Source organism: Miscanthus floridulus, chromosome 1 (genome assembly GCF_019320115.1).
Source record: "Miscanthus floridulus cultivar M001 chromosome 1, ASM1932011v1, whole genome shotgun sequence".
NCBI lineage: Eukaryota > Viridiplantae > Streptophyta > Magnoliopsida > Poales > Poaceae > Miscanthus > Miscanthus floridulus.
In genome coordinates this window covers 11904549-11928912 of record NC_089580.1, presented here as the reverse complement: position 1 = coordinate 11928912, position 24364 = coordinate 11904549, and the positions used below count along the sequence as shown (strand labels likewise).

The 24364-nt window shown below is 47.3% G+C and overlaps 3 protein-coding genes across 9 annotated transcripts; 2 read left to right on the top strand and 1 right to left on the bottom strand.

Moving 5' to 3' along the window:
• The first annotated feature begins 1105 nt into the window (after positions 1-1105).
• On the top strand, positions 1106-16059 carry LOC136472955 (CSC1-like protein RXW8). 7 transcript variants are annotated; one of them, XM_066470665.1, is made up of 13 exons: positions 1106-1371; positions 1443-1522; positions 1935-2338; positions 2544-2889; positions 11540-11686; positions 11916-11991; positions 12089-12298; positions 12757-12951; positions 13044-13342; positions 13593-13869; positions 13996-14271; positions 14723-14956; positions 15268-16059. In XM_066470665.1, exons 4-13 carry the CDS (start codon positions 2609-2611, stop codon positions 15580-15582), a joined length of 2310 nt encoding a protein of 769 aa, XP_066326762.1. In that variant the 5' UTR covers positions 1106-1371; positions 1443-1522; positions 1935-2338; positions 2544-2608; the 3' UTR covers positions 15583-16059. The 7 variants fall into 7 exon arrangements, with proteins under 7 accessions (XP_066326762.1, XP_066326784.1, XP_066326770.1 ...); XM_066470687.1 differs by lacking the exon at positions 1443-1522; XM_066470673.1 differs by lacking the exon at positions 1935-2338 and having other exon boundaries at positions 2574-2889.
• Positions 16060-18644: 2585 nt separating this feature from the next.
• Positions 18645-19306, bottom strand: LOC136472947 (uncharacterized). The gene has a single exon (XM_066470648.1). The coding sequence runs from the start codon at positions 19175-19177 to the stop codon at positions 18917-18919; it is 261 nt and encodes an 86-aa protein (XP_066326745.1). The 5' UTR covers positions 19178-19306; the 3' UTR covers positions 18645-18916.
• Positions 19307-22455: 3149 nt separating this feature from the next.
• LOC136452091 (peroxidase 45-like) lies at positions 22456-22770 on the top strand. The gene has a single exon (XM_066452735.1). It carries the CDS (start codon positions 22456-22458, stop codon positions 22768-22770), a length of 315 nt encoding a protein of 104 aa, XP_066308832.1.
• Positions 22771-24364: the final 1594 nt, after the last annotated feature.

Below are 24364 nucleotides of genomic sequence, written 5' to 3'. Positions count from 1 at the left end.
TGTCAATAATATTTGAACTAAAATTTTATTAGCCGATTGCTTGTGCTGTGCCGTTTTGACACAACTTGCATTTTCTCTCTCTCTCTCTCTCCGTATTTAATTATTTATGGGATCTGATTTTTGAGACAATATGTTCTGGGGCATGAATTGTTACTTTTGTTGTACTACTGTATCATTTATATCTTGCTTCCAAAAAAAATATGTCCTGTACTCCTGTGCATAAATTTTAGTCGCTCAAAACAATTAGTAAACTAAAAGTTTAGTTACACATTCATTATTTATTTTGGCATGCGGAAAGCAATGTTCGCAATATATTATTACTTGCAGACTCCCGGACTGTAAGATATTCGTGAGTTTTGTCCCTTGATCTTAATGAATGCATCTTTTTGTGTCCAAATTTATAGAGATTTGTGTGGTGGAGTCAGAGCACCATGCTCTATATTATATTTTGTTGTGAATGTTTCTAGCACAAAATTATTGGTCCCAAACATGTCCAAGGAATGCACCTGGTGCTAATGCCATAGCCTTAAATTTATATTTATCAGCACAGCTTTTTTAATTATATATTTAATCTGGGTATTTGCCGGGTGAACCATCCTGCCGACACAGACCAGCCAAAGGTTCAGGGCACCGGCGACGCAACCAATCCGGCAGACCATAGCGACCAATGAAATTCTGGGCGGTATCATCCCGGAAGGTATATCTTATTATTAAATCTATATTTTATCAGCAAATCTTTCTTGTATATTTAATCTGGATATCTGGCTATACCAGCTGTACATATTTTCATGATCTGTTCGAGGGATTAAAAACTCAGAGCAAGTGCTCTGTTGACAGTACGAGAGAGAGTGTTCGCTTTTCACATTGCTGACCTGATTGATTTCCCTCTCTCTTTATCCAATGCCTGATACACACGGGCATAGGAGGAGGTGGCCGGATCAATGGTCCCTCCCTGCACCTTTTTTTTTCCCCGTGGGAGTGGGAGCATTTTGACTCCCAGACAGACTCGCTGCGCTCGGGCGGGCGCACCCCATTCACTTCATTGGCCATTCCAATCCAAGCGCCACTTTCCTTTTCTTCTCGTCTGACCGAACTGACCCGCAGGCCCATCCATCCAACCTCCATGCCATCATCCTTTCCTTCCGATCGAAACTTCCAAATCCGATCCCACCCACGCCCACCAGACCAATCCCGATCGCCAACTACTCCCTACTGCTATAACCATCGCTCCCCTCCCCCAGCGCCCAACCCCCAGCCCGATCGTCCTCCGTGCCGTGCCGTGCCTCTCTCCACTTCGATCGCCTGCCTTCCTCGTCAGTTCATTGCCATCGGCAGCGCCTTGCCGCCGCCCGCCGCTCGACCCCACTAGAGGTGATCGCCTTGTTTGCTCTGCTCCGTGAGTTTCTCTGACTTTTTTTTTTGGGTCCTCGATGGATGTGTAGGGTTTTTGCGGGAGTCGAGTTCGGGCGGCATTGTTGGATTCAGGTTTCTGCCTGGGGGAACCATTGTAAGGGGCTAAGGGGTAAGTCTGCTTCTCTCTTGGTGGCTTGGTGCCGTCGAGAAGTTGAGATTACGATTGGTTTGACTTCGCGGGGAGCGAGAGTAAAGTGTGAACACCATTGGCATTATGCTTGTTTATTAATGTTCTCGGTTCGAGATTTTGCTTGCTAGTAATGCATATCTGCCAGCGTAAATTGGACGGGACGGTGATTGTGATCTCGATGTGTTTGATTTTGAATAATCACGTGCCTTAGGGGTTAAGTATTCTGGAGTAGACGATCGGCTGTTCTAACTTGATCTGTTCTAACGTGATTTTGAATATCACGTGCCTTAGGGGTTAAGTGCGAACACCCAAACATGGCTTTCTAGTCGTTTAATTAACTGTTTTCAGTTGAGCGTTTGGGAGAGAAACATAACTGGATTTATAATTGCAGTTACTGAGCGAGTCTTGTGAAATCTCAAGTGGGCCTTTTAGGTGCTGCAACTTTCTTTTTAACAGCGGACGAGAGGAATTTTCTTTTTGTCCTTTCTGGCACAAACTGACAAAGCCCTGCTCTTCAGATTCTTCATGTCTTCTCGGAACACTGTCAGATATTCCATTCTGTACTTTTCTATGATGCAGTCAACTTCTTGCAAATCTCACTGCAGAATAGTTTAACACTTTTGCTCTAGTTCTATACAGAGGATGAACCATCTTGCCTTTGCTCTTCAGATTCTTTTTGTCTTCTGGGAACACTGTCCGATATTCCATTCTGTGCTTTTCTAGGATGCAGTCAACTTCTTGCAAATCTCACTGCAGAAGTTAGTTTGACACTTTTGCTCTAGTTCTATACAGAGGGTGAACCATCTTGCCTTTGATCAATGTTACAACTCTTTTTCTACTGTGTTTTTAATAAATCAATAAAAGTGATTGCATTATTTCAGAACTAACAAATACTGAACTGATAGAAGTAAAACCAGTTGTATATATATATGAAATTAACAGTTCATTCCTGTATGACTTCTATATATGTGACATGTCAACTATTACTCTGTTCCTGCAGGCACTGACATGATCCACATTTCGATGACAGGATTGTTGGATCTCATATACGTGTTTTAGAAAGACATGAAAGTTGGCGGTCTCCTGACCTCTGCTGGAATCAACATTGGTCTCTGTGTACTTTTTCTGTCACTGTACTCCATTCTAAGGAAGCAGCCACAAAATGTTAAGGTCTATTTTGGGAGAAGGATTGCTGAGGAGCACAACCGGCTCCGTGATGCTTTTATCTTGGAGAGATTTGTCCCATCCCCTAGCTGGATTGTGAAAAGTCTGCGGTGCACAGAGGAAGAAATCTTAGCTACTGCTGGGTTGGATGCTGTTGTTTTCAATAGAATTCTAGTATTCAGGTACCTGCATTTTTACTTTAACGTGTGCTTCTTTTGTTTCTGGTTACTGTTAAAAGTTGCTGCCAACATTTTAAGCTGTTCTTTTGTGTTACTTGAATTTATCAGTTTGTATTTTGGTCTACAAGGTTTGCTATGTTACTTTGATAATGACAAGCCCACTAGTAATGTGCCTATCAAACTGCATTGCTTTTTGCCTTTAATTGTGAATAGAAGAAAAAACAGAAATTGATGTGACTTTGGGAAATTAAATAAAACTTCTAGTATACACGTGCTTCTTCAGTTTCTGTTACTGTTAAAAGTTGCTGCCAAGATTTTGAGCTGTTTGTGTTTGTGTTACCTGAATCTGTCAGCTTATATTTTGGTCTAGAAGGTTTATTGTTACTTTATAATGACAAGCACCTTAATGTGGCTTTCAAACTGCATTGCGTTTTGAGACTGCTTGTGAATAAAGTTATATGGAGAAAAATCAGAGATTGACGTTACTTGGGGAAATTAAATAAAACATAATAACAGAGAAAAACTATAATACACAAATATAACAATAACATTAAATATCATAACTATTTCACATGGTAGTTTGCTTAATGTGTCATCCAGTATATCTTGTATCATTTTTTTTAACGTAATTTTTTTTAGAGAAAAGGGATATACCCCGCTTTTGTATTAGTAAAAGCCAGAAAGTTTAACAACATCTGCGTACAGGCGCGCCCGCCCAATTCATGGCCTCATGGCCTTAACACTGAAACAAGTTTGACTCGAGACATCTAAATGCACATCAGACAGACCCGAAGCTACACTTGTTGAGACTGAAGGCTGAACACCCGATGGCTCCGACTCTGATGATAATCTTGTCTCTGTCGAGTCCCTCCACTGCAGTTGAGGTGGTGAGCTTGCTATGATCTCCAGTTGTTGTGCTATATCCTCCACTTGCAGTCCAATCTCCGGCTTGAACATTGGTATCCATCTTTTCACCATCTTGACGATCCTGAACAGAACTCTTCCCGACTCTATCCATGTAATCCCCTGAAAATACATTTCATTTCTTAGTTTCCATAGAGACCAAAGAACAGACGATGAAATAATGTTGGTAAGCATGTGTCGCTTATTTGCAATACAAAATCTGGCAACAGATTCAAAACAGTGACCCAGATTATGACCCAACACTTCAGAGATAGTCAGCCAAATATTGATGGATAAGTCTCATGTGTGGCTGGTTTTTGTGGGGTTATGCTGCTCACATGGTCCTTGTGGCTGTTTTTCTGTTTTTAGGACAGCATCTTAGGCTAGAGGACATCATCTTAGAGGACAGCATCTTAGACTAGAGGACAACATCTTAGCTAGGACAACATATTAGCATCTTAGACTAGCATCTTGGCATATGCTTGGCTGGCTAGCAGCCTATAAATATGTAACCCCAACCCCTCAGGTTGGTATGGCATTTGTGTGAGCTTGTGTGAGAAATAGATAAGAAAATTGCCCCAACTCCTAGTGTCATCTTCTCTCGATGAGAGTAAGAATTCTCCTACTACCAAAAGTGAGAATTCAGCGACTAACAACTGGTATCAGAGCCGTATTATCCTGTAGCCTGAGCATCTCTTGCTCATCTTCTCTCCCAGCCCCACAACAGCCCCAGCTGTTGGCAGCAGCAGCTCCTCCGGCCGCTCCTGTTCACTCCTCTCCCAGCTCGTCTGAAGCAGCCCTCTCCCCACGCAGCAGCCCCCTGGTAGCGCGTCATGTCCGCAGGGCAGTCTCAGCGCTCGGTCGCCTCGAGCACGCGGCGTCGGCAGGAGGCCGAACTTGCCGCGGCAGAGGAACGCGAGCGAGCGGCGGCAGAGACCGCTGCAGCGGCGGCAAGGGCGTCGAGGCTGGCAGCGGCGGAGCCGGCAGCAGCCAGAGCGGAGGCGGAAGCAGCGGCGGCGGCGAATGCAGCGCGTGCGGCGGCAGCGAAGGTCGAGGCTCTGCGCGGCAGCATCGGCAGCTCCATTTCCGCTGACGACACTGCCGACGCAGATCTCGAGCTGCTAGAGAGGGAGGCAGCGCGAGCGCGGGCGGCGCAGTGGACAGCCGCGCACGCCCACGAGCGTGACGGCAGCCCAGACAGGTGCGGACGCGCTGGCGGCGCTCCTGGAGGAGGCGCACACGGCGGTGGCGCTCCTGGGGCAGCCGCGCACGCCCACGAGCGCGGCGGCAGCCCAGACAGGCGCGGACGCGCCGGTGGCGCTCCTGGAGGAGGTGCGCACGGCGGCGGCGCTCCTGGAGGAGGCGCGCACGGCAACGGTGGCGGACGGGTCGATGGAGAGCGCGGCCTTCACAGGCAGCGTGGCTCTCTCTCCCCGGATCGGTACCGACGGGTCGATGGAGAGCGCGGCCTTCACAGGCAGCGTGGCTCTCTCTCCCCGAATCGGTACCGTGCTTACCACGGGCTCCAGGCTGTTGTCAGGGACGTCGGTCCCGGCGGTGGGTGACCTACCCTCACCAAGACCAACTACGTCGAGTGGGCTGCGTGATGAGAGTAAAGCTCCAGGTGCGGCACATGTGGGAGGCAGTCCGATACGGCGACGTCGACTACGACCTAGATCGATGAGCGCTGGATGCCCTCATCGCTGCAGTCCCGCCCGAGATGCAGTTCTCGCTTACCAACAAGCGGACTGCCAAGGAGGCTTGGGACGCCATCGCTGCGGCACGCATCGGCAGCGACCGCGCCCGCAAGTCCACATTGCAGGCACTTCGCAAGGAGTGGGAGAACCTGGCCTTCAAGCCAGGTGAGGACGTTGATGACTTTGCTCTCCGTCTCAACACTCTGTTGCAGAAGATGGTGCAGTTCGGCGATGACACCTACGGCGAGGAGAGAGCTGTTAAAAAGCTCTTTCGCTGCGTCCCCGAGAAGTACAAGCAGATGGCTCGCTCGATCGAGTCCCTGCTGGATCTCTCCACGATGTCGATCGAGGAGGCGATAGGTCGCCTCAAGGTCGTCGACAGCGATGAGCCACAGTCTCTCTCGGGGCCCATCACCACTGGCGGGAAGCTCCTTCTCACTCGGGAGCAGTGGCTTGCCAGCCAAGGTGACCGGAAGAAGGGGGAGCCTTCTTCCGCGACAGGCGGCCGCAAGCGTGGCAAGCCACGCAAGGCGCGCAGAGACGCCCAGGCCGGGGCACGAGGACGTGCCGAGGGTGATGCCCGCGGAGGCGCCCAGGGCGGCGCCGCCGGCAGGCACAAGCCGGCACGGGACGACGCCTGCCGCAACTGCGGCCAGCTCGGCCATTGGGCCAAGGACTATCGACAGCCACGACGCGGCCAGGCCCACGTCGCACAGGCGGAGGAGGAGCCGGCTCTGTTCATGGCACATGCCAGCATCGAGCTACCTCTAGCGGCACCGGCCGCAGCGGCTCTCCTCCACCTTGACGAGCCAAAAGCACACGCCCTCCTCGACGACAGCTCCGGCAACGACAAGACTGACGGGTGGTGCCTCGACACCGGCGCCACCCATCACATGACCGGTCGACGGGAGTTCTTCACTGAGCTTGACTCTAGCGTCCGAGGCTCCGTCAAGTTTGGGGATGCCTCCGGCGTGGAGATCAAGGGCGTCGGCTCCATCATCTTCACCGCCGTGCCTGGTGAGCACAGGCTGCTCACCGGAGTCTACTACATCCCCGCGTTGAGGAACTCCATCATCAGCTTGGGACAGCTGGATGAGAACGGTTCGGCGTGGTGGTTGAGGACGGAGTCATGAGGATTTGGGATCGTCGTCGTCGCCTTCTTGCCAAGGTATCCAGAAGCGCAAATCGACTCTACGTCCTTAACGTGCAGGTGGCACGACCCCTCTGTCTCGCTGCTCGTCGAGACGACGAGGCGTGGCAGTGGCACGAGCGTTTCGGGCACCTTCACTTTGAGGCCCTGAAGCGGCTCAGTGCCATGGAGATGGTGCGAGGCCTGCCGTGCCTCGACCATGTGGAGCAGCTCTGCGACGTCTGTGTGTTGACGAAGCAGAGGCGACTCCCCTTTCCACAGCGGGCTAGCTTTCGAGCCAAGGAGAGGCTCGAGCTTGTGCACGGGGACTTGTGTGGCCCGGTGACACCGGCCACACCGGGAGGACGACGCTACTTCCTGCTGCTCGTCGACGACTTCTCCCGCTACATGTGGGTGATGGTCCTCGGCAGCAAGGGACTTCCTGCTGCTCGTCGACGACTTCTCCCGCTACATGTGGGTGATGGTCCTCGGCAGCAAGGGAGGCTGCGGACGCCATCAGGCGCGCGCAGGCTGCTGCGGAGGCGGACTGCAGCCGCAAGCTGCGCGTGCTGTGCATCGACAATGGCGGCGAATTCACGGCGGTTGAATTCGCGTCGTACTGCGCTGACGAGGGCATTTAGCGCCACTACTCCGCGCCGTACAGCCCGCAGCACAATGGCGTTGTCGAGCGGCGCAACCAGACGGTTGTGGGGATGGCTCGGGCCCTCCTCAAGCAGAGGGGGATGCTGGCTGTCTTCTGGGGAGAGGCGGTGGTGACGGCCGTCTACATCCTCAACCGCTCTCCTACCAAGGCGCTCGACGGCAGGACGCCGTACGAGGCTTGGCATGGGCGTAAGCCGGCGGTCTCCCACTTGCGGGTCTTCGGCTGCCTCGCGTTCGCCAAGGAGCTTGGCCACATCAGCAAGCTCGACGACAGTAGCACTCTGGGAGTGTTCATCGGCTACGCAGAGGGCTCGAAGGCCTACCGCATCCTCGACCCGAAGACACAGCGTGTGCGCACGACGCTCGACGTTGTGTTCGACGAAGGGCGAGGATGGGTGTGGGACAAGGCGGTGGACGACGGCTCGGCTCCGACGTACGACGACTTCTCTGTCGAGTACGTCCACTTCGAGGAAGCTGGGAGAGTAGGCGGCTCTTCTTCGGCGAGCGCGTCTACCCCAGTCCCCGAGCCTCCACCGACCCCGGCGCCTGCTACTCCGACAGCACCATGCTCTCCAGCCAGGACCTCGGCTGCGATGAGTTCTTCGCCGGCTCCATCACAGCCGGCCACACCACGCACTCCAGCACCGACAGGCACCACTCCGGGCACGTCTACTCCACCACCAGCTCTTGTCGAGCATGGCCCGGTTGAGCTCGCTACTCCGCTCTCTCACGACGAGGAGCGCGTCGACGCATACCACGACGGCGAGCGGTTGCGGTACCGTACGATGGAGAACCTTTTCGGCGACCAGCCGGTGCCGGGACCGGTGCCTCATGACCTGGAGGCGCAGTTGCACCTTGCATGTGACGACGGAGAGCCTCGGTCGTTTGCAGAGGCCGAGAGACACGCGGCATGGCACGCCGCAATGCAGTTGGAGATGGATGCGGTTGAGAAGAACCGCACCTAGGAGCTTGCTGACCCTCCTCGTGGTCATCGCGCGATCACCCTTAAGTGGGTGTACAAGCTGAAGAGGGATGAAGCCGGTGCCATCGTCAAGCACAAGGCTCGCTTGGTGGCACGAGGTTTCGTGCAGCAGGAGGGGGTCGACTTCGACGACGCCTTTGCTCCCGTGGCACGGATGGAGTCCGTGCGACTCCTCCTTGCGCTAGCTGCCCAGGAGGGCTGGCGTATTCATCACATGGACGTCAAGTCGGCGTTCCTTAACGGCGACTTAAAGGAGGAGGTCTACGTGCACCAGCCGCCGGGATTTGCGATCCCCGGCAAGGAGGGCAAGGTGCTCCGCCTGTGCAAGGCCCTCTATGGCTTGCGGCAGGCACCGAGGGCGTGGAATGCCAAGTTGGATTCCACGCTAAAGGGGATGGGCTTCGAGCAAAGCCCGCACGAGGCGGCCATCTACTGACGGGGCAATGGAGGAAATGCCCTGCTGGTGGGTATCTACGTCGACGACTTGGTGATCACCGGCACCAAGGATGCGGAGGTGGCGGCATTCAAGGAAGAGATGAAGGCCACCTTCCAGATGAGTGACCTGGGGTCTCTCTCCTTCTACTTGGGAATTGAGGTGCACCAGGATGACTCTAGGATCACGCTTCGACAGACCGCCTATGCCAAGCGTGTCATTGAGCTAGCTGGGCTCACCGGCTGCAACCCAGCTCTCACTCCGATGGAGGAGAGGTTGAAGCTGAGCCGCGATAGCACGACGGAGGAGGTGGACGCTACGTAGTACCGGCGTCTTGTGGGGAGCCTTCGCTACCTCGCCCACACACGGCCGGACTTGGTATTCTCCGTTGGCTACGTTAGTCGGTTCATGCAGCGACCGACGACGGAGCACCAGCAGGCTGTGAAGAGGATCATCCGCTACGTTGCGGGGACTCTCGACCACGGCCTCTACTACCCGAGGTGCCCTGGGGCGGCACACTTCGTCGGGTACAACGACAGCGACCACGCCGGCGACATCGACACCAGCAAGAGCACGAGCGGGATCCTCTTCTTCCTCGGCAAGTGCCTCGTTAGCTGGCAGTCGGTCAAGCAGCAGGTGGTGGCCCTGTCCAGCTGCGAGGCCGAGTACATAGCGGCCTCCACCGCTTCGACTCAGGCGCTCTGGCTCACTCGACTGCTTGGTGATCTCCTCGGCAGAGACACTAGAGCGGTGGAGCTTATGGTGGACAGCAAATCCGCTCTGGCCCTGGCAAAGAACCCCGTGTTCCACGAACGCAGCAAGCACATCCGGGTGAGGTACCACTTCATCCGAGGCTGTTTGGAGGAAGGGAGCATCAAGGCGAGCTACATCAACATCAAGGACCAGCTTGCGGACCTGCTCACCAAGCCCCTTGGGAGGATCAAGTTCCTTGAGCTCTGCTCCAGGACCGGGATGGTTCAACTCTCCCATAAGACGACGCACAAGACTTAGGGGGAGAATGATGGATAAGTCTCATGTGTGGCTGGTCTTTGTGGGGTTGTGCTGCTCACATGGTCCTTGTGGCTGTTTTTCTGTTTTTAGGACAGCATCTTAGACTAGAGGACAGCATCTTAGAGGACAGCATCTTAGACTAGAGGACAGCATCTTAGCTAGGACAGCATATTAGCATCTTAGACTAGCATTTTGGCATATGCTTGGCTGGCTCACAGCCTATAAATATGTAACCCCAACCCCTTAGGTTGGTATGACATTTGTGTGAGCTTGTGTGAGAAATAGACAAGAAAATTGCCCCAACTCCTAGTGTCATCCTCTCTCGATGAGAGTAAGAATTCTCCTACCAAGAGTAAGAATTCAGCGACTAACAAATATTTCTAGCTACACAACATTCAAAGAAGAGATGATTAATCGACTCATGATCATTACAAAACATGCAAGAAGGGTCACTAACTCCCCTGCGTTTGGCAAGGTTATCTCTTGTTAATACCCTGTTCTTAGACAACAGCCAAAGAAAGAATTGCACCCTTGGTGGAATGGTAATCTTCCAAACTGAACTCACAAACTGCGGGACAACGCCCCTGTGGTTAACCACTGCATACAGAGACTGCACTGAATATTTACCTGTCGACGCAGAGCTCCATAGAATATGATCTTCCTCTTCAGAGAGGGAGGTTGACTCAACCAGATTACACAATTCCCACCAAAGGTTCATAGTATTAGCTGACACATTCCTTCTAAAAGTTAACATCAGATTTTCCCCATCCCAGACCTCATGAACAGTTTTACCATGCTGCTCATTAATAATATAGAGGCCAATATGCAATAGCTAAACTGGTGTTGCCTATCCACAAGTCCTCACAAAACCTAATCTTCCTACCATCACCAATAACCCACTTGATGGTTGATGCCCATATGAGCAGCTTGCATGGCCCATAGTACCCCTTTCCAGAAAGGTGATGTACCAACATTTGGGCAGCAAAACACATTAGGATCTTCGGTTTTATACTTGAAATCAACTATGTTCTTCCAGATAGCATTATTGTTCAACTGGTACCTAAAGATCCAAGATCCTAGTAAAGCTAGGTTGAGACTCCTCATATCAGGAATACCTAGGCCTCCCACCTCTTTTTTCTGTGAGACCAACTGCCAATTAGCTAAATGATACCTATGATGGTCAACGCTGTCATTCCATAAGAAATGAACCATTTGAGAATTGATCACGTCAATCGCCCATCTTGGGAACTTAATGACAGAAAGCAAATAAATTGGGATACTTGCCAAACAGGCTTTGAGCAAAGTCAGCCTGCCTGCATAGGACAAAAGCCTACCTTTCCACCCAGAAATTCTTTTAATGATCTTATCAATGATGGGTTGTAAATCTTGTCTTCTCAGCTTAGTGTCATCCAGTATATCTTGTATCATTTTTTTGAACGTAAAATTTATCTTGTATCATCAATCTTGTCACGGTCCAATATTGTATTAGATGGTCTGGAAGTTGAAAGAATTAAACAATTCCTATGACATGCTAGATTCGGTAAACTTAGCTATTATTCAAGTATATTTGATGCAGTTTACTCTAGTCACTTCTATGGCACAAGAACTCTTTCCATCGTTCATGGTGAATGTGTGGGCTATTTCTCTTATATAACTGTATTTTAAACATTTATGTTCCAACTGAAAGGGAAAGAAACTTTTAGCCTTGGTAGGAGGTGAAGGACATAACAAAACCTCAGAAAATGCTACTTTCACGTCCTACCTGATTGTGTTCCTGCAGTTTTTCAATTCTTTCTATTCACAATATACAAGCTAATGCATTTTATTTTCAACAGCATACGCATCTTCTCCTTAGCCGCCATTCTTTGTATATTTGGAATCCTTCCACTGAATTATTTTGGACAAGATATGCATCATGTCCGGATTCCGTCAGCATCATTAGAGACATTTACAATAGGAAATGTGGAAGAAAGATCAAGATGGTAAGTAGTAAAACTTATCTGACCTGGTTATAAGGTGGTTAAGTTCAGTAATTATGTATAAAACCTTATATATTTTATTTCCTGTTGATTACAAATTTGTAAGCACTTGTTACTTGTTATTAAATGTCTCAGCTATCTAGATTTGCCATTACATTTTGTACTGTCCACTGAATGCATACGTTTTTTTTTTAAATATACATCCCCTTGGATTTTTTTTTTGACATGCTAGTTATAACCACAGGCTTTGGGTCCATTGCGTCGTGCTGTACATCATCTCTGCTGTAGCTTGCATTCTTATATACTTGGTAAGCTCAAGTAGTTTAGTTTAGCCATTAAAATTTGTTAAGTAGTGTTCTATTACGTAATGATAAGAAACTTAAATATTTGGTGTTGTTTCTCTAGGAGTACAAGCACATTGCCCGGCTGAGGTTATATCACATTTCTCGAGCAACAAGCAATCCTAGCCATTTTACTGTACTTGTCCGAGGAATTCCAAAATCAAGTACAGAATCATTCAGCAGGACAGTTGAAAGTTTCTTTACCAAGTACCATGCATCAAGTTACCTATCTCATCAAGTCGTTTACAAAGTTGGGAAAGTTCAGAAGATAGTGGTAAGAAATGCCTATAGTCATAAACATTATACAAATCATGTTAAATAACAAAATTATTCTTTTTTAGGAAATGTAACGCTGCTGGCTGCTCCTAGTGAGAGTCCTGAAGTAATGTTGTTACTTATGGGTGTGTCGGTCTAAAGATAATTTATCTATAAATCACATTACAGTGATGCAAATTTGGTATCTGCCAAATTTGCTCTTATGATCTACAATTGTAGCTGCTATTGTCTTTTTACGGGTAGTTATAATGCGCGAAATTCAAATTTTAATATTCATGAGGCGGAGGCTGTAGCATGAATGAAATTCGCAAACAACTGAAATTTATGGTATAGTGATGCTAGGTACTTCGGTCGCTTATCTGAAGATGGAATTAGCTGAAATCTTCAGATAAACAGTGTCACTGCATCTTCCTTATGTTATTCCTGTTTGGAGTACTAATTTGTTCTTATTTACAGAGTGGCGCAAAGAAGGTTTACAGGAAGTTCAGACATTTCAAGAGTGCGACAGTTGATCAGAGATGCAGACCCATCACATTTCAATGCTGCTTTTGTGGAGCGTCTTCTAATTCATTCCAGTTGTTGCCCAGCGATTACGAGCAAGAGAGCGAAAAGTCTGATGTGAATGATTCAAGCTCGAGCTTACCTGATGAGGTCAAACTAGCAACAGTCATGATTTTTTACTATTCTTAATAAATTACTCCTGATTAGTAATAATTAGTTTATTTATGTGGATCTGAACACAGGAATGTGGTGCTGCTATTGTATTTTTCAAAACTCGGTATGCAGCGCTAGTTGTAGCCAAAATTCTGCAGACATCGAACCCTATGAGATGGGTCACTACTTTGGCTCCAGAGCGTGATGACATATATTGGTCTAATCTTTGGTTACCCTACAAGCAACTCTGGATTCGGCACATAGTCACACTTCTGGGGTCTATTGTTTTCATGTTTTTATTCCTTATACCAGTGACATTTATACAAGGTTTAACTCAGCTGGAGCAGCTGCAGCAAAGGCTCCCTTTTCTGAGAGGGATATTGGAAAAGTAAGTTACATAAACACTTACAACTCGAATCTTATTTTCTAAAAGAAAAGAAAAAGACATCACCTCTTTTAGTCTTGTTATAGATGTGGTTTTCTTCACTTATATTAGTATACATTGCACACCATATTCAAAATGGCTCAATTTATCGTCTAGGATGATGATTAGCACTTCTAGCCTTCCATTCTGGCATTGTACTTCTGTGTTTTATTCATCGTTTCAGCAACATGTACTGATTATTATTTCTTTGCAGGAAATACATGACCCAGCTAATAACTGGATATCTTCCCAGTGTCATCTTGCAAATATTTTTATATACTGTCCCCCCAACCATGATGCTATTTTCTACTTTAGAAGGGCCTATCTCTCACAGTGAAAGAAAGAAAAGTGCCTGCTGTAAAGTATTATACTTCACCATTTGGAATGTCTTCTTTGTTAATGTCTTATCGGGTTCAGCAATTAGCCAACTGAATGCTTTATCAAGCCCAAAGGACATTCCTATGCAGCTTGCTAAAGCAGTACCTGTGCAGGTAAATGACATGTTTGTTTGTTATATGTGCATTATTAATCATGTAATAGATGTACGATGTTTGTATTGTATTGAGTTCTCTTCAGTAGCTCAGCGCTGCTTTCTGAAAAATTTATTTCCATTTCAGGCTACATTCTTTACGACCTATGTTCTTACTTCAGGATGGGCTAGTCTATCATCAGAACTTATGCAACTCTTTAGTCTTACATGGAACTTTGCAAGAAGATATCTTCTGAGAATGAAGGAAGATAGCGATCTTCTTTATTCATTTCCCTATCACACTGAAGTGCCAAAAGTTCTATTGTGTGGACTGTTGGGTTTCACATGCTCTGTACTAGCACCTCTAATCTTGCCCTTTTTACTGCTGTACTTTTGTCTTGGCTATGTCGTCTACCGCAACCAGGTGAGAATGTTGGGGTAAAAGTTCTGCTCTAAAGTTTTTTTTTGACGAAAAATTCTGCTCTAAAGTCGATATGCACAATTTATGCGTAGGTACCACTATAATCAGGAGAATATTGAAAAATTAGACTGTCATGCTTTGCTGTCTAACAAATTCTCTTTAACCACATGTAAGCCTGGAAATTGACAGATTCTTTGAGTTTCATGATCTCTGTTATTATTCTTATAATATTCTGCATGTAAGTTGTAGCCAAACAGAAGGAAATAGTTTCCTATTAGCTAAACATTTTTTTGTTATTCGATTTATTAATTTGTAGTGAAGAAAGTAGTTCAAACCTTTGGTTTTGCCATTACTCATTTGTGAATTTATTTATGTTTTAACAGAATAAAATTTGTTAAAGAACAGTCTTCTGTGCTGCTTTGAGCTAATGAGTTTGCGATGTCTTCCTTTTCAGTTCCTCAATGTTTACTGCACAAAATACGACACAGGCGGTCTATATTGGCCAATTGCGCACAATACTACCATATTCTCTCTAATCCTCACTCAGATCATCTGTCTTGGTGTATTTGGCCTTAAAGAATCCCCTGTAGCTGCTGGCTTCACTGTCCCTCTTATCATCTTTACTCTTCTATTCAACCAGTATTGCAGAAAGCGTCATCTCCCGTTATTCAAGACTTTCCCTGCACAGGTTGGTGCAATCTCTTTAAATCTTTTTTTTTGAAGCTTATCTCTTTAAATCTTTAATAGTTTGTATTTTGCAAATGTAAACAATTGAAGGATTCAGAAGAATAAATTCCAGGCGTGTTTGGTTCTCTTGGCTGCACTAGCCTAGTCTTGCAAGGGCAAGAAATCCGTATAAGTTGGCAAAGGAACCAAACATACCCTTAGAACTTGTTGCTAGTTTACATTTTTTCTATGCTCTCAACTGTGATTTGGTTCAAATCACTTGTCTAGCTACGAATCACTCTGACTCGAATATTGGCTGCTGGTCACGCACAGAATTTGATTGACATGGACAAGGAAGATCAGCAATCAGGTACAATGGAGGACCTTCATCGACGCCTTCATTCTGCCTACTTTCAGTTCCATGACACCGACGACGTACCTTTGGAAGGAGTTCACAGCACTGCCGGCAGAGACGAAGACGGAAGCGGCAGTTCGGGAGAATCAAGCCGCAAGGAAAGCCCCGACGACGAGCTCAAGAGTGGCCTCTCCCACCCGACGCTGGATGGGCTCCCGGTTAGTCGGTTACGCAACGCGGTGAGATCACTTGGGTCCGTTTTGAGACCGCAGAAGAGAGAGTTACCAGTATAGCATGTTCCTTTATCCGCCCATGTAAATTCAAGGTCGACAAACCACACACAGTTACCAGTATAGCAAATATTATTGATAGCGCGTACAGGGAGAGGAAGATGCACAGAAATGGAAGGGAGTATACGTATACCACCCGTTTGCAAGGCTAGAAATTTTGACGTGTCAAATGATGTTTGAATGTCTTTTCAGGTTATTCCTTTTCAATTGATTGGTTCTTCAAACGTTCAGGCTGGCTTCTCTGGTTATGTTCCCCTTTGCCTTGTTTCTTCAGCACTGTACCTACTTCTGTATCTGGTGAGGTGAGCTGGAGAGCCGCTGGAAACAGCGACGCGGCATCGGTGGTAGAAGAGAACTAATTGTCCATTATTAATCTTTTTCAAAGCTAAATTACATAGCGCGAGTGAGCGCGACACAGCAAAATGACAAATATAAACGGACACAGTCACACACCAGCAAATCACAGGATGGTGCAGGTAGAGGTGGATGAAGACCCCTCCGCGGCGGCGCCATCACCGTTGGCTGCGGCCACCTTGCCGCCGGCCGAGGCGACGCCCGGCCAGTCGCCGCAGGCGCAGTGCTGGCCGTCGGGGATCTGGCGGTGCACGGAGGCGACGTGGCGGCCGCAGCCCGCCCACGTGGACTTGCTGCACACTCAGGTGATGTAAGTGATCAATATACAGCCTGTTTGTTTAGCTGTGGCTTATCATAAACGATCGTAAATTTTTAGTCGGAACAGTATTTTTCTTTTACATAAACCAGCCAGCAGTACTTCTTCACGAACCAGCAACGATACGAACCAGCCAACCGAACAGGCTGATAGATACATTGTCAAATCTATAAACGACCAATACTGTGAGTCCTATTTTTGCAAATCGCCACTAGACAGCCGCTGCACTGCAGCCTGCAGCTCCTTCTCGAAGCGGAGTTATCTGAGGAAATCTGGATCGATGTGGGCGATGTCTGGGCCTCGAAGGAGAGCTGATTGTTTATACACTCGCAGCCGTTCCTTTCTTCCTTGGCGAGTCGAGTTGGCGTGGTCCGTTTGACAATTCGTTCCTTTTGGTTTGACCTGCGAAACCGATGCTGGGGGCGGGGGGGCCTAGGGAAGGATACCGATCCGGCTGGCCTATGCTGTCACATGAGTTTCAATTTCAACAAAACAAAATGCAACGACACCAAGTTCTTGGACAAATGGATGCACATGCAAAGCCGGAGTAGAGGATCCGAATCCAAGGCACCAAGCAAGAAGCAACTCATCGCTTTCCTCACCCAAGTAGCCAACCAATATTTGGCTTATGCATGTAGTAATCTAAGTGCGTTGACCTTCGAAGAGAAACGGTCCGTCCTGCGATGACTGATCCGATCGAAGTCTTTGGACAGAGAAAGAAGGGGCCTGGGAAAAAACTGAGCCCATTCAAGTTGAAAGTCCGGCCGGCGACCTCCACCATCAGAAGCAAACGTCGAAAACGTGTCGACAACTCAAAACACGTGCTTCCATCCTTTTGGAACAAAATGCGTGTGACCAAACTGGCAGCAGTTTCGCGGTCGCACGAAGCCACGGCTCAGGACGCCGTCACCGTGCACGAAGAAGATGATATCTGCCAGGTCGCGGCTTGCCGTCAAAGATTTCAACCCAAAGCAGGGACTTTTACCAGGAAGGGACTAAACAACTGTCCGTTGTTACGACGGTAACTCAAATAGTCGAATTAGATTTAGCAATTAAGTGGATGGATTTATTTTTGTTGTTGCAACGAGCGATAGTACTATACAAGATGTGGGTGAGGAGAGGCAGCGACAGTGGCGGCATCTAAATTAGCAAACTAATTACCTGTAAGCATTTTGATGAATAACTTATGTATGTGGAATAAAACAGCTTATTATATCAATTCTTCAGATAAGATGTTGTCCAAACTTCACAATGAACAATGTACTTGTAAGGATTAGCTCAACACATCAACCCCTATTATCAATGTGTCAAAGAACTTATGTATGCCTCATGTTATTAGACCACCCGGTCCAACCAACCAAAAAAAGAAACCAATCCAACCTGACCCGCCAGTGCATCGGATCAGACACATGTCATAACTTTTGACTTATGAGCCAATTTAACTTGAAAAAGCCTTACCCAAACTAGGAAAACCTGAAAAACTCCAAGAAACAATCCAAGTTGACCCGCCGTCAGTGGTAAGGTCTAGCTTGGGCAAAAAAATTTGACCTGACATTTTTTCGGTTAGACCTAGCCGATGTTAGATCAGATCTACAACATGTTAGTGTTTCGTAGCACTAGCACGTAAATTTTGTGCCACACATGGGGTTCGAGCAGGGGATTTCAGTGGGAGTTTTATATCGATTTTAATACTCTCATTATAAATTATAAGATGTTTTGTCTTTTCTAAATACATGACTTTTACTATGGATCTAGATATACACTATCTAGATAGTAAAAGCAATGTATCTAAAAAAGACAGAACATCTTATAATTTGAAGAGTAGTTTCATCCTTAAATACTTATTTTATTTCTATAAAACTTTAATCATCTCTCTTTATTAATATACTAAGACATATAACTCTGGGAAAACCTCTAGGGAGACTGGCCAAAACTGTTCTATTTTAGTCTGTGTCTCTCAATTAAGCCTTCCAGTATAACACGCATACAACAAGTCAACAAGGCAAAAAAAAAAAAAAAAAAACAAGTCAACGACACAAGTGAATACAGCGAAAGAGTGTAAAAAGAGAGAGGGGTGGGGGAAAGAACTGCTACAGATTGCGTGTTACGGTGTAAGGCCCTGTTTGGTTCTCCTAAAATTCATATCACATCGAATATTTGGACACATGCATGGAGTATTAAATATAGACTAATTACGAAACTAATAACATAATTTGCGACTAATTTGCGAGACGGATCTTTTAAGCATAATTAGTCCATGATTTAACAACGTGGTGATACAGTAAACATATGCTAATAACAGATTAATCAGGCTTAAAAAATCGTCTCGTAAATTAGCCTCCATCTATATAATTGGTTTTATAATTAATCTATATTTAATGTTCCTTATTAGTATTTAAATATTTAATGTGACATACATTTTAGGAGCGACCACATAAACACCCTCTGGTAACACAATTGTGAAGAATGAGACATTTATTTGGTCCATCGTCACCAAAGCGAGGACAGTATTAATTACAATACGAAATTAGACCACGCAACACGAGAAGCGTTACGACTGGATACAATCGCTGGTAGCACGACGACCACACGTTCGTTCGATCGACACGGCGGGTTTCGATCATCGATCGAGATCGTCGGGGAACAGAACACCACGCGACGCGAATCTCACTGCGCAGCGCCGCCTTCCGCGGGAGCGGAAGCGGCGGTGGTGCCGGAGGCCTTCCCAACATCGTCGTCAGCGGCGCCGGCGGCCTTCTTCTCGACACCGACGGCCGGGGCGGGGGCGGGGGCGGGGGCGACGCCGGGCCAGTTGCGGCAGGCGCAGTGCTGGCCCTCGGGGATCTGCGCGTGCACCGACGCGACGTGGCGGCCGCACCCCGCCCACGTGGGCTTGCCGCAGGTGCCGCACTTCACCTGGTAGCACATGGCGTCGGTGGTGGCTTCGCTGAGATCTGCCCTCTCTCCGCTCTGCTCCTGAGTCCTAATGGTCCGGAGGGGAAGCTCGATGAGTTGTGGCCTTGTGGGGTTGCTTGAGGCTGGAAGACGAATGGAGACGAGAATTTATAGAAGGCCCGTCGCCGTGTACCACTCTTTCGCCCTTCGCTCAGTCCATTGGGCCGATTTCCCTTTTATTTACGATTTATACTTCCTTCTTCCACGAAAGAATGCAATTCTCATTTTTTTTGAGAAGTTACACAGTTTGAATTTTGACTAAATTTATATAAAAAAATACTAACACTTACGATACAAGATAAGTATCATTGAATTCATTATATGATATATTTTCATAATAAATTTATTTGGAGATATAAACATTAATACTATTTACTATAAATTTGATCAAACTTGAATTAGTTTGACTGGCACGGATCTCATAGTTGCATTCTCTCCTGGACGGAGGGAGTATACAACATAAAAATATAAAAAATAATGGGGGTGCAGTTGGGCAGTAGCACTGTAGGACTAGTATTGAGGTCTCGTTCAAATTCCAACTTGGTCCCGTTTGATCACACCATTTAAACCTTCCAATGAATTGACTTTGACATTCACTGGAAGCAGAAGTCAAAGCAAGTTAGGAAACGAAGAACCCGAATTCGTCCGAGTTGAGGTTCAACGACCTCCACTTGCAGGCGTTTAAACACGTCAAAAATCAAAACATATGTTTGCTTTGCCTTTTGGACCAGAGCATAGGCGAAGACTCCTAGGAGGGAAGCGTTCCTCCACCACGTCTTTCACCCTCTTGTATGTATCCCAGCGGTAGATTCTTTTAGCCCATTTCGGTCACGTAAAGCAGGCCTTGACCACTGCACAACCCAGCAGGAAGGTCCATCTCGAAAGCCTGTTACGAGTATTCTTTTTTGTTTTTTCCTATTTCTTTTTTCTTTCCCGTTTCCTTTTTATTTTACTATAATACATGATTTTTCTTCGTCTTTTCATTTCCATTCTATGTTTTCATTTTTTTCTTCCTTTTTATTTACTGATTCTAATTAACTTTTCTTCATTTATTTTCATCTTTAATTTATTCTTCATTCCTTCTATTTCATGAGGTGTTATAGCCGGTAGGTTTATTCTGGATCGTTTTTAAAGTATTGTTCAATGTTTCATTATGTATTCTGATTTTTTTTAAAAATTATTCATGTTCTGGTGTATTTTGAAATATTTCTACAGTACACGTGAGATGTTCTATAGTGTATTTTTGTTTGTTTAGTGTCCGACGAGTAATTTGTGTATCATTGGATATGGATTATTATTTATACTGATTAAGGTACAACAAAAATCCCTTGCAAATCGTGCCAAACACACAAAAATCACGTCAAAACACAACTCAGATTCGATCTAGAAAAGGAAAACCAGCTCGGGTTGGTTTTGACAGCTAGGTCCGGCCTAGGCTGCTTTGAACGGTACAGAAACCTGCTTGGGCTGTTTTTTGCAAGTGGAACTTCCTAGGAGCGTGATTTCTTCATTCAAACTCTAAATTTGACATTGTATATATATATACAGTGGCGGACCCAGCCCAAAAATGGAGGTAGGGCGACTATAAAATTTTGACTAAAAATGACAACATACATATCAAATTACTCGAAACTCCCTATATTTCTTTTTTCTACCCTCTCATCCTCTTGCGCATGTACTGTCATACTGATATACACTCTAATTTCAACTATAGTTTCATGCCACAATAATTTAACTTATTTGTAAATAAAATGCAATCACATACAGGCTACATCGCTATACAGGTATGATGCAATCTAGGAATTCACTGGAATCTGGACACCAGGCTCCAATCTAGACACCTTTTTCACTCAGTCAATTCAACAAGCACCTAGAGAGCACCATGAAACATGACAGCACCATGAACTTACATGCTGCCACTGCCTGCTGGCGTCTTCGGGGCTCGGCGCCTCGGCCGTCCGGTCGCAGCCGCGGAGGGCCACCCGCCGCCGCTTCGCTGGCCGCCGGTGTAGAGAGGGAGGCAGGGAGCGGCGCCGCCGAGCCCGAGCGCGGAGCGCGTTCCCTCTGCCTCTAGTGTGTGCGGTGCTTAGAAGTTAGACTTAAGGGCCAAAATGGGCCAGAAAATGGGCCATTCCTTAGACGGCAAGACGGCCCAGGCGCCCAGCAGGGCTGCACCTTCTTCAACCTCTCCGCTCGGCGGCTCCTGTCATCTCCGCATCGGACCTACACTCACACTTCGACTTCGATGGACGCCGTCGCCAGCCAGAAAATAGGGGTACTAGTGGTGCTCGCCGGAGGGGACCTAGGGCGGCCGCCCAAGCTCGCCCTATAGGTCGGTCCGCCTCTGTATATATATGTGGTTTTTTATCGTCTTGACGAGAGAAATGTAATGATAGAGTCCATTATGTGTTTTGACAAATTACGAACCGTCCTAGGCTGATTTTTTGTGGCAAAATTTTGGAATTGCCTCCTTCTTGGCAATTGTAGTTGTCAACCCTTGTATAGGAGGCGACAGCATCAACAGTCGTTCAGGTTGGATTTTGACCGAGTCAGAAGCCAGACATGGATGAGATGGATGGAATAAGAAGCGAAGTAATGGAAAACGGGGCGTTTGGATCTCAAGGCTAGTTAAACATGAGTCCACCTTGTGATAATAGACTAATCATGGGTATTTAGCCTTCATAAATCGGGAGTAATTTTAATCATATGTATAAAAATACGCCCAGTAGCTTCGGCAGGCTATCGGATGGCTAATTGGCCATGGAGCCACGGACGGAGCATGCAGCAAATTAAAATCGGCGAAGAAAGCAGGCGATTTGGGGTTGATTTGTGACGGGGAACGCCGAGAAGGGCGCGATTTGGGCGCCGCTGCTGTCGGTGGTTCGGGGGTGCTCCGGGCTGCCCGTCCACCCGGAATTTTTTTTTATTTTAAACACTTTTTAAACTAATTTTAAATCTAACACTATTTTATTTATTTTTTCTAAAACTAACACTTTTTGCCGTGTCTATTGTCATGGCGCGGCGAAACGTCTATGCCGCGTCATGCATGGTGGTACGGCGGAAGGATGACGTGGCGTCGACCGGGACGCTGACCGATGACGTGGCAGGGTCTGCCGCGCCATAGACCACGGCGCGGCACTGACGCGCCAAGGCCCACGGCGCGGCAGAACCTGGACGTAGTTAGAAGCCGACCAGCCTCAATTGCAATTGAATAGGAGCTGCTGTCGGTGAGGATCGGCAGCGACGCGACCATGGACCCTGGCTTCACGTCGCAGCTGAACGGCACCTGTAGCTCCGGCCCCAACGCCTTCGCCTTCCTCGACCCCTCGCCGGTGGGCTTCGACAACACCTTCTATCAAAACATGCAGGTCGTCAAGGGCCTCTTGGGCTCCGACCAGGTGCTCTACTCCGACATGAGGTCGCGCAACACGGTCGAGTACTACGCATCCAACCAGGGTGCCTTCTTCGGCGATTTCATGACGACGATGACCAAGCTCGGGAGGATCAGGGTCAAGACGCCGGCCATCGACGGCGAGATACGCCGGGATTGCCGCTTCCTGAACTAGTTGCTAGTTAATCTCACCGGCAGTGCTGCCGCGACGCATTAAAACGGATATAAAGCAAATAAATAGAGTCCGTGCGCAAGTTGACAAGTTGCCACATAACATTTTTATTAGTTCATGAGTCTGTAAGTTTTGGACGACAATATTTGTTCGACATAACCAACTAAGTCCCAGGAGTGTAAAGATCCCTTGGACGCCTCTGTCTCTTCGGATTTGTAGGCAACACATTGGGAGTGTAGCCAACGTCGGTGTGGTCGCGTTGTCAGTGTGTACGGCTTATACCATTGAAAAGTCCTAATATGGCTAGAAGATGGGTGAATAGCCTATTTAAAAATCTACAAATCAACTAGAGCAATTTAATTGGTATAACAAACAGCGAAATGCAAACTTGCTCTAGTTCTATAAGGGTTGCAAGCCACCTATCCAATAATTTTAGTTGTTATGATCTCTAGACACACAATTTTCTAGGTCACTACTCACTAAGAGCTATCACACTTGCTAAAATAAAGAGCTCTACTAGATGAACTTAAAACAACAAAGCAAGCTCTCAATTCTAATTACACTAAAGAACTTGATACAACTAGTTTGCAAGAATATAAATAGGTGAGTAGAGTGATTATACCGCCATGTAGAGGAGTGAACCAATCACAAGATGAACACTAAATTAATCACTGGGAGAATACCAAGGGGCAAGAGACAACCAATTTTCTCCCGAGGTTCACGTGCTTGCCAACACGCTATGTCCCCGTTGTGTCGACCAACATTTAGTGGTTCAGCGGCTAAGAGGTGTTGCATGAACCTCGTCCACACGATTTGGACACCGCAAGAACCAACCCACAAGTGAGGTAACTCAATGACATGAGCAATCCACTAGGGTTACCTTCAGGCGCTCCACCGGGGAAGGTACAAATTCCCTCACAATCACAAAAGATGGTCATGAACAATCACCAACTCATGCCAATCCTCCTCCGCTGCTCCAAACCGTTTAGATGGTGGCAACCACCAAGAGCAACAAGCGAATCCCGCAGCGAAACACGAATATCAAGTGCCTCTAGATGCAATCACTCAAACAATGCACTTGGATTCTCTTTCAATCTCACAAAGATGATGAATCAATGATGGAGATGAGTGGGAGGGCTTTGGCTAAGTTCACAAGGTTGCTATATCAATGCAAATGGCCAAGAGAGTGAGTTTGAGCCGGCCATGGGGCTTAAATAGAAGCCCCCACGAAATAGAGTCATTGTATCCCTTCACTGGGCACAACATGGGGTGATCGGACGCTCCGGTTATATTGACCGAATGCAGGACCCTAGCGTTCGGTCGCCCGATGCTGCCACGTGTCATCAGCTTCAAATGTTGTTCATCCGATCTCAACGATCAAGAGTTCACCGGATGCACTGCTCAAACTGATCAGACGCTCTAGCATGAGCGTCCGGTCATTTCCAGTAAGGTTCCAACTGTGACCCAACGCGTCAGTTGGATCACGATCGAAAGTTGGACCTCAGCGTCCGCTTATTTCTAGTAAGCTTCCACGCGTGACCGGAAGCGTCCGATCAAGCTCGACCGGACGCACCCAGCGTCCGGTCACACACTGCCT

Bases quoted from the DNA above. Each gene is read 5' to 3' on its own strand.
- LOC136472955 (XM_066470680.1), top strand. From the start codon at position 2,609: ATGAAAGTTGGCGGTCTCCTGACCTCTGCTGGAATCAACATTGGTCTC. The intron at 11,992-12,088 runs GTAAGCTCAAGT...TTGTTTCTCTAG, and splicing joins CTTGCATTCTTATATACTTG to GAGTACAAGCACATTGCCCG. The intron at 12,299-12,756 runs GTAAGAAATGCC...TCTTATTTACAG, and splicing joins GGAAAGTTCAGAAGATAGTG to AGTGGCGCAAAGAAGGTTTA.
- LOC136452091 (XM_066452735.1), top strand. From the start codon at position 22,456: ATGGACCCTGGCTTCACGTCGCAGCTGAACGGCACCTGTAGCTCCGGC.
- LOC136472947 (XM_066470648.1), bottom strand. From the start codon at position 19,177: ATGTGCTACCAGGTGAAGTGCGGCACCTGCGGCAAGCCCACGTGGGCG.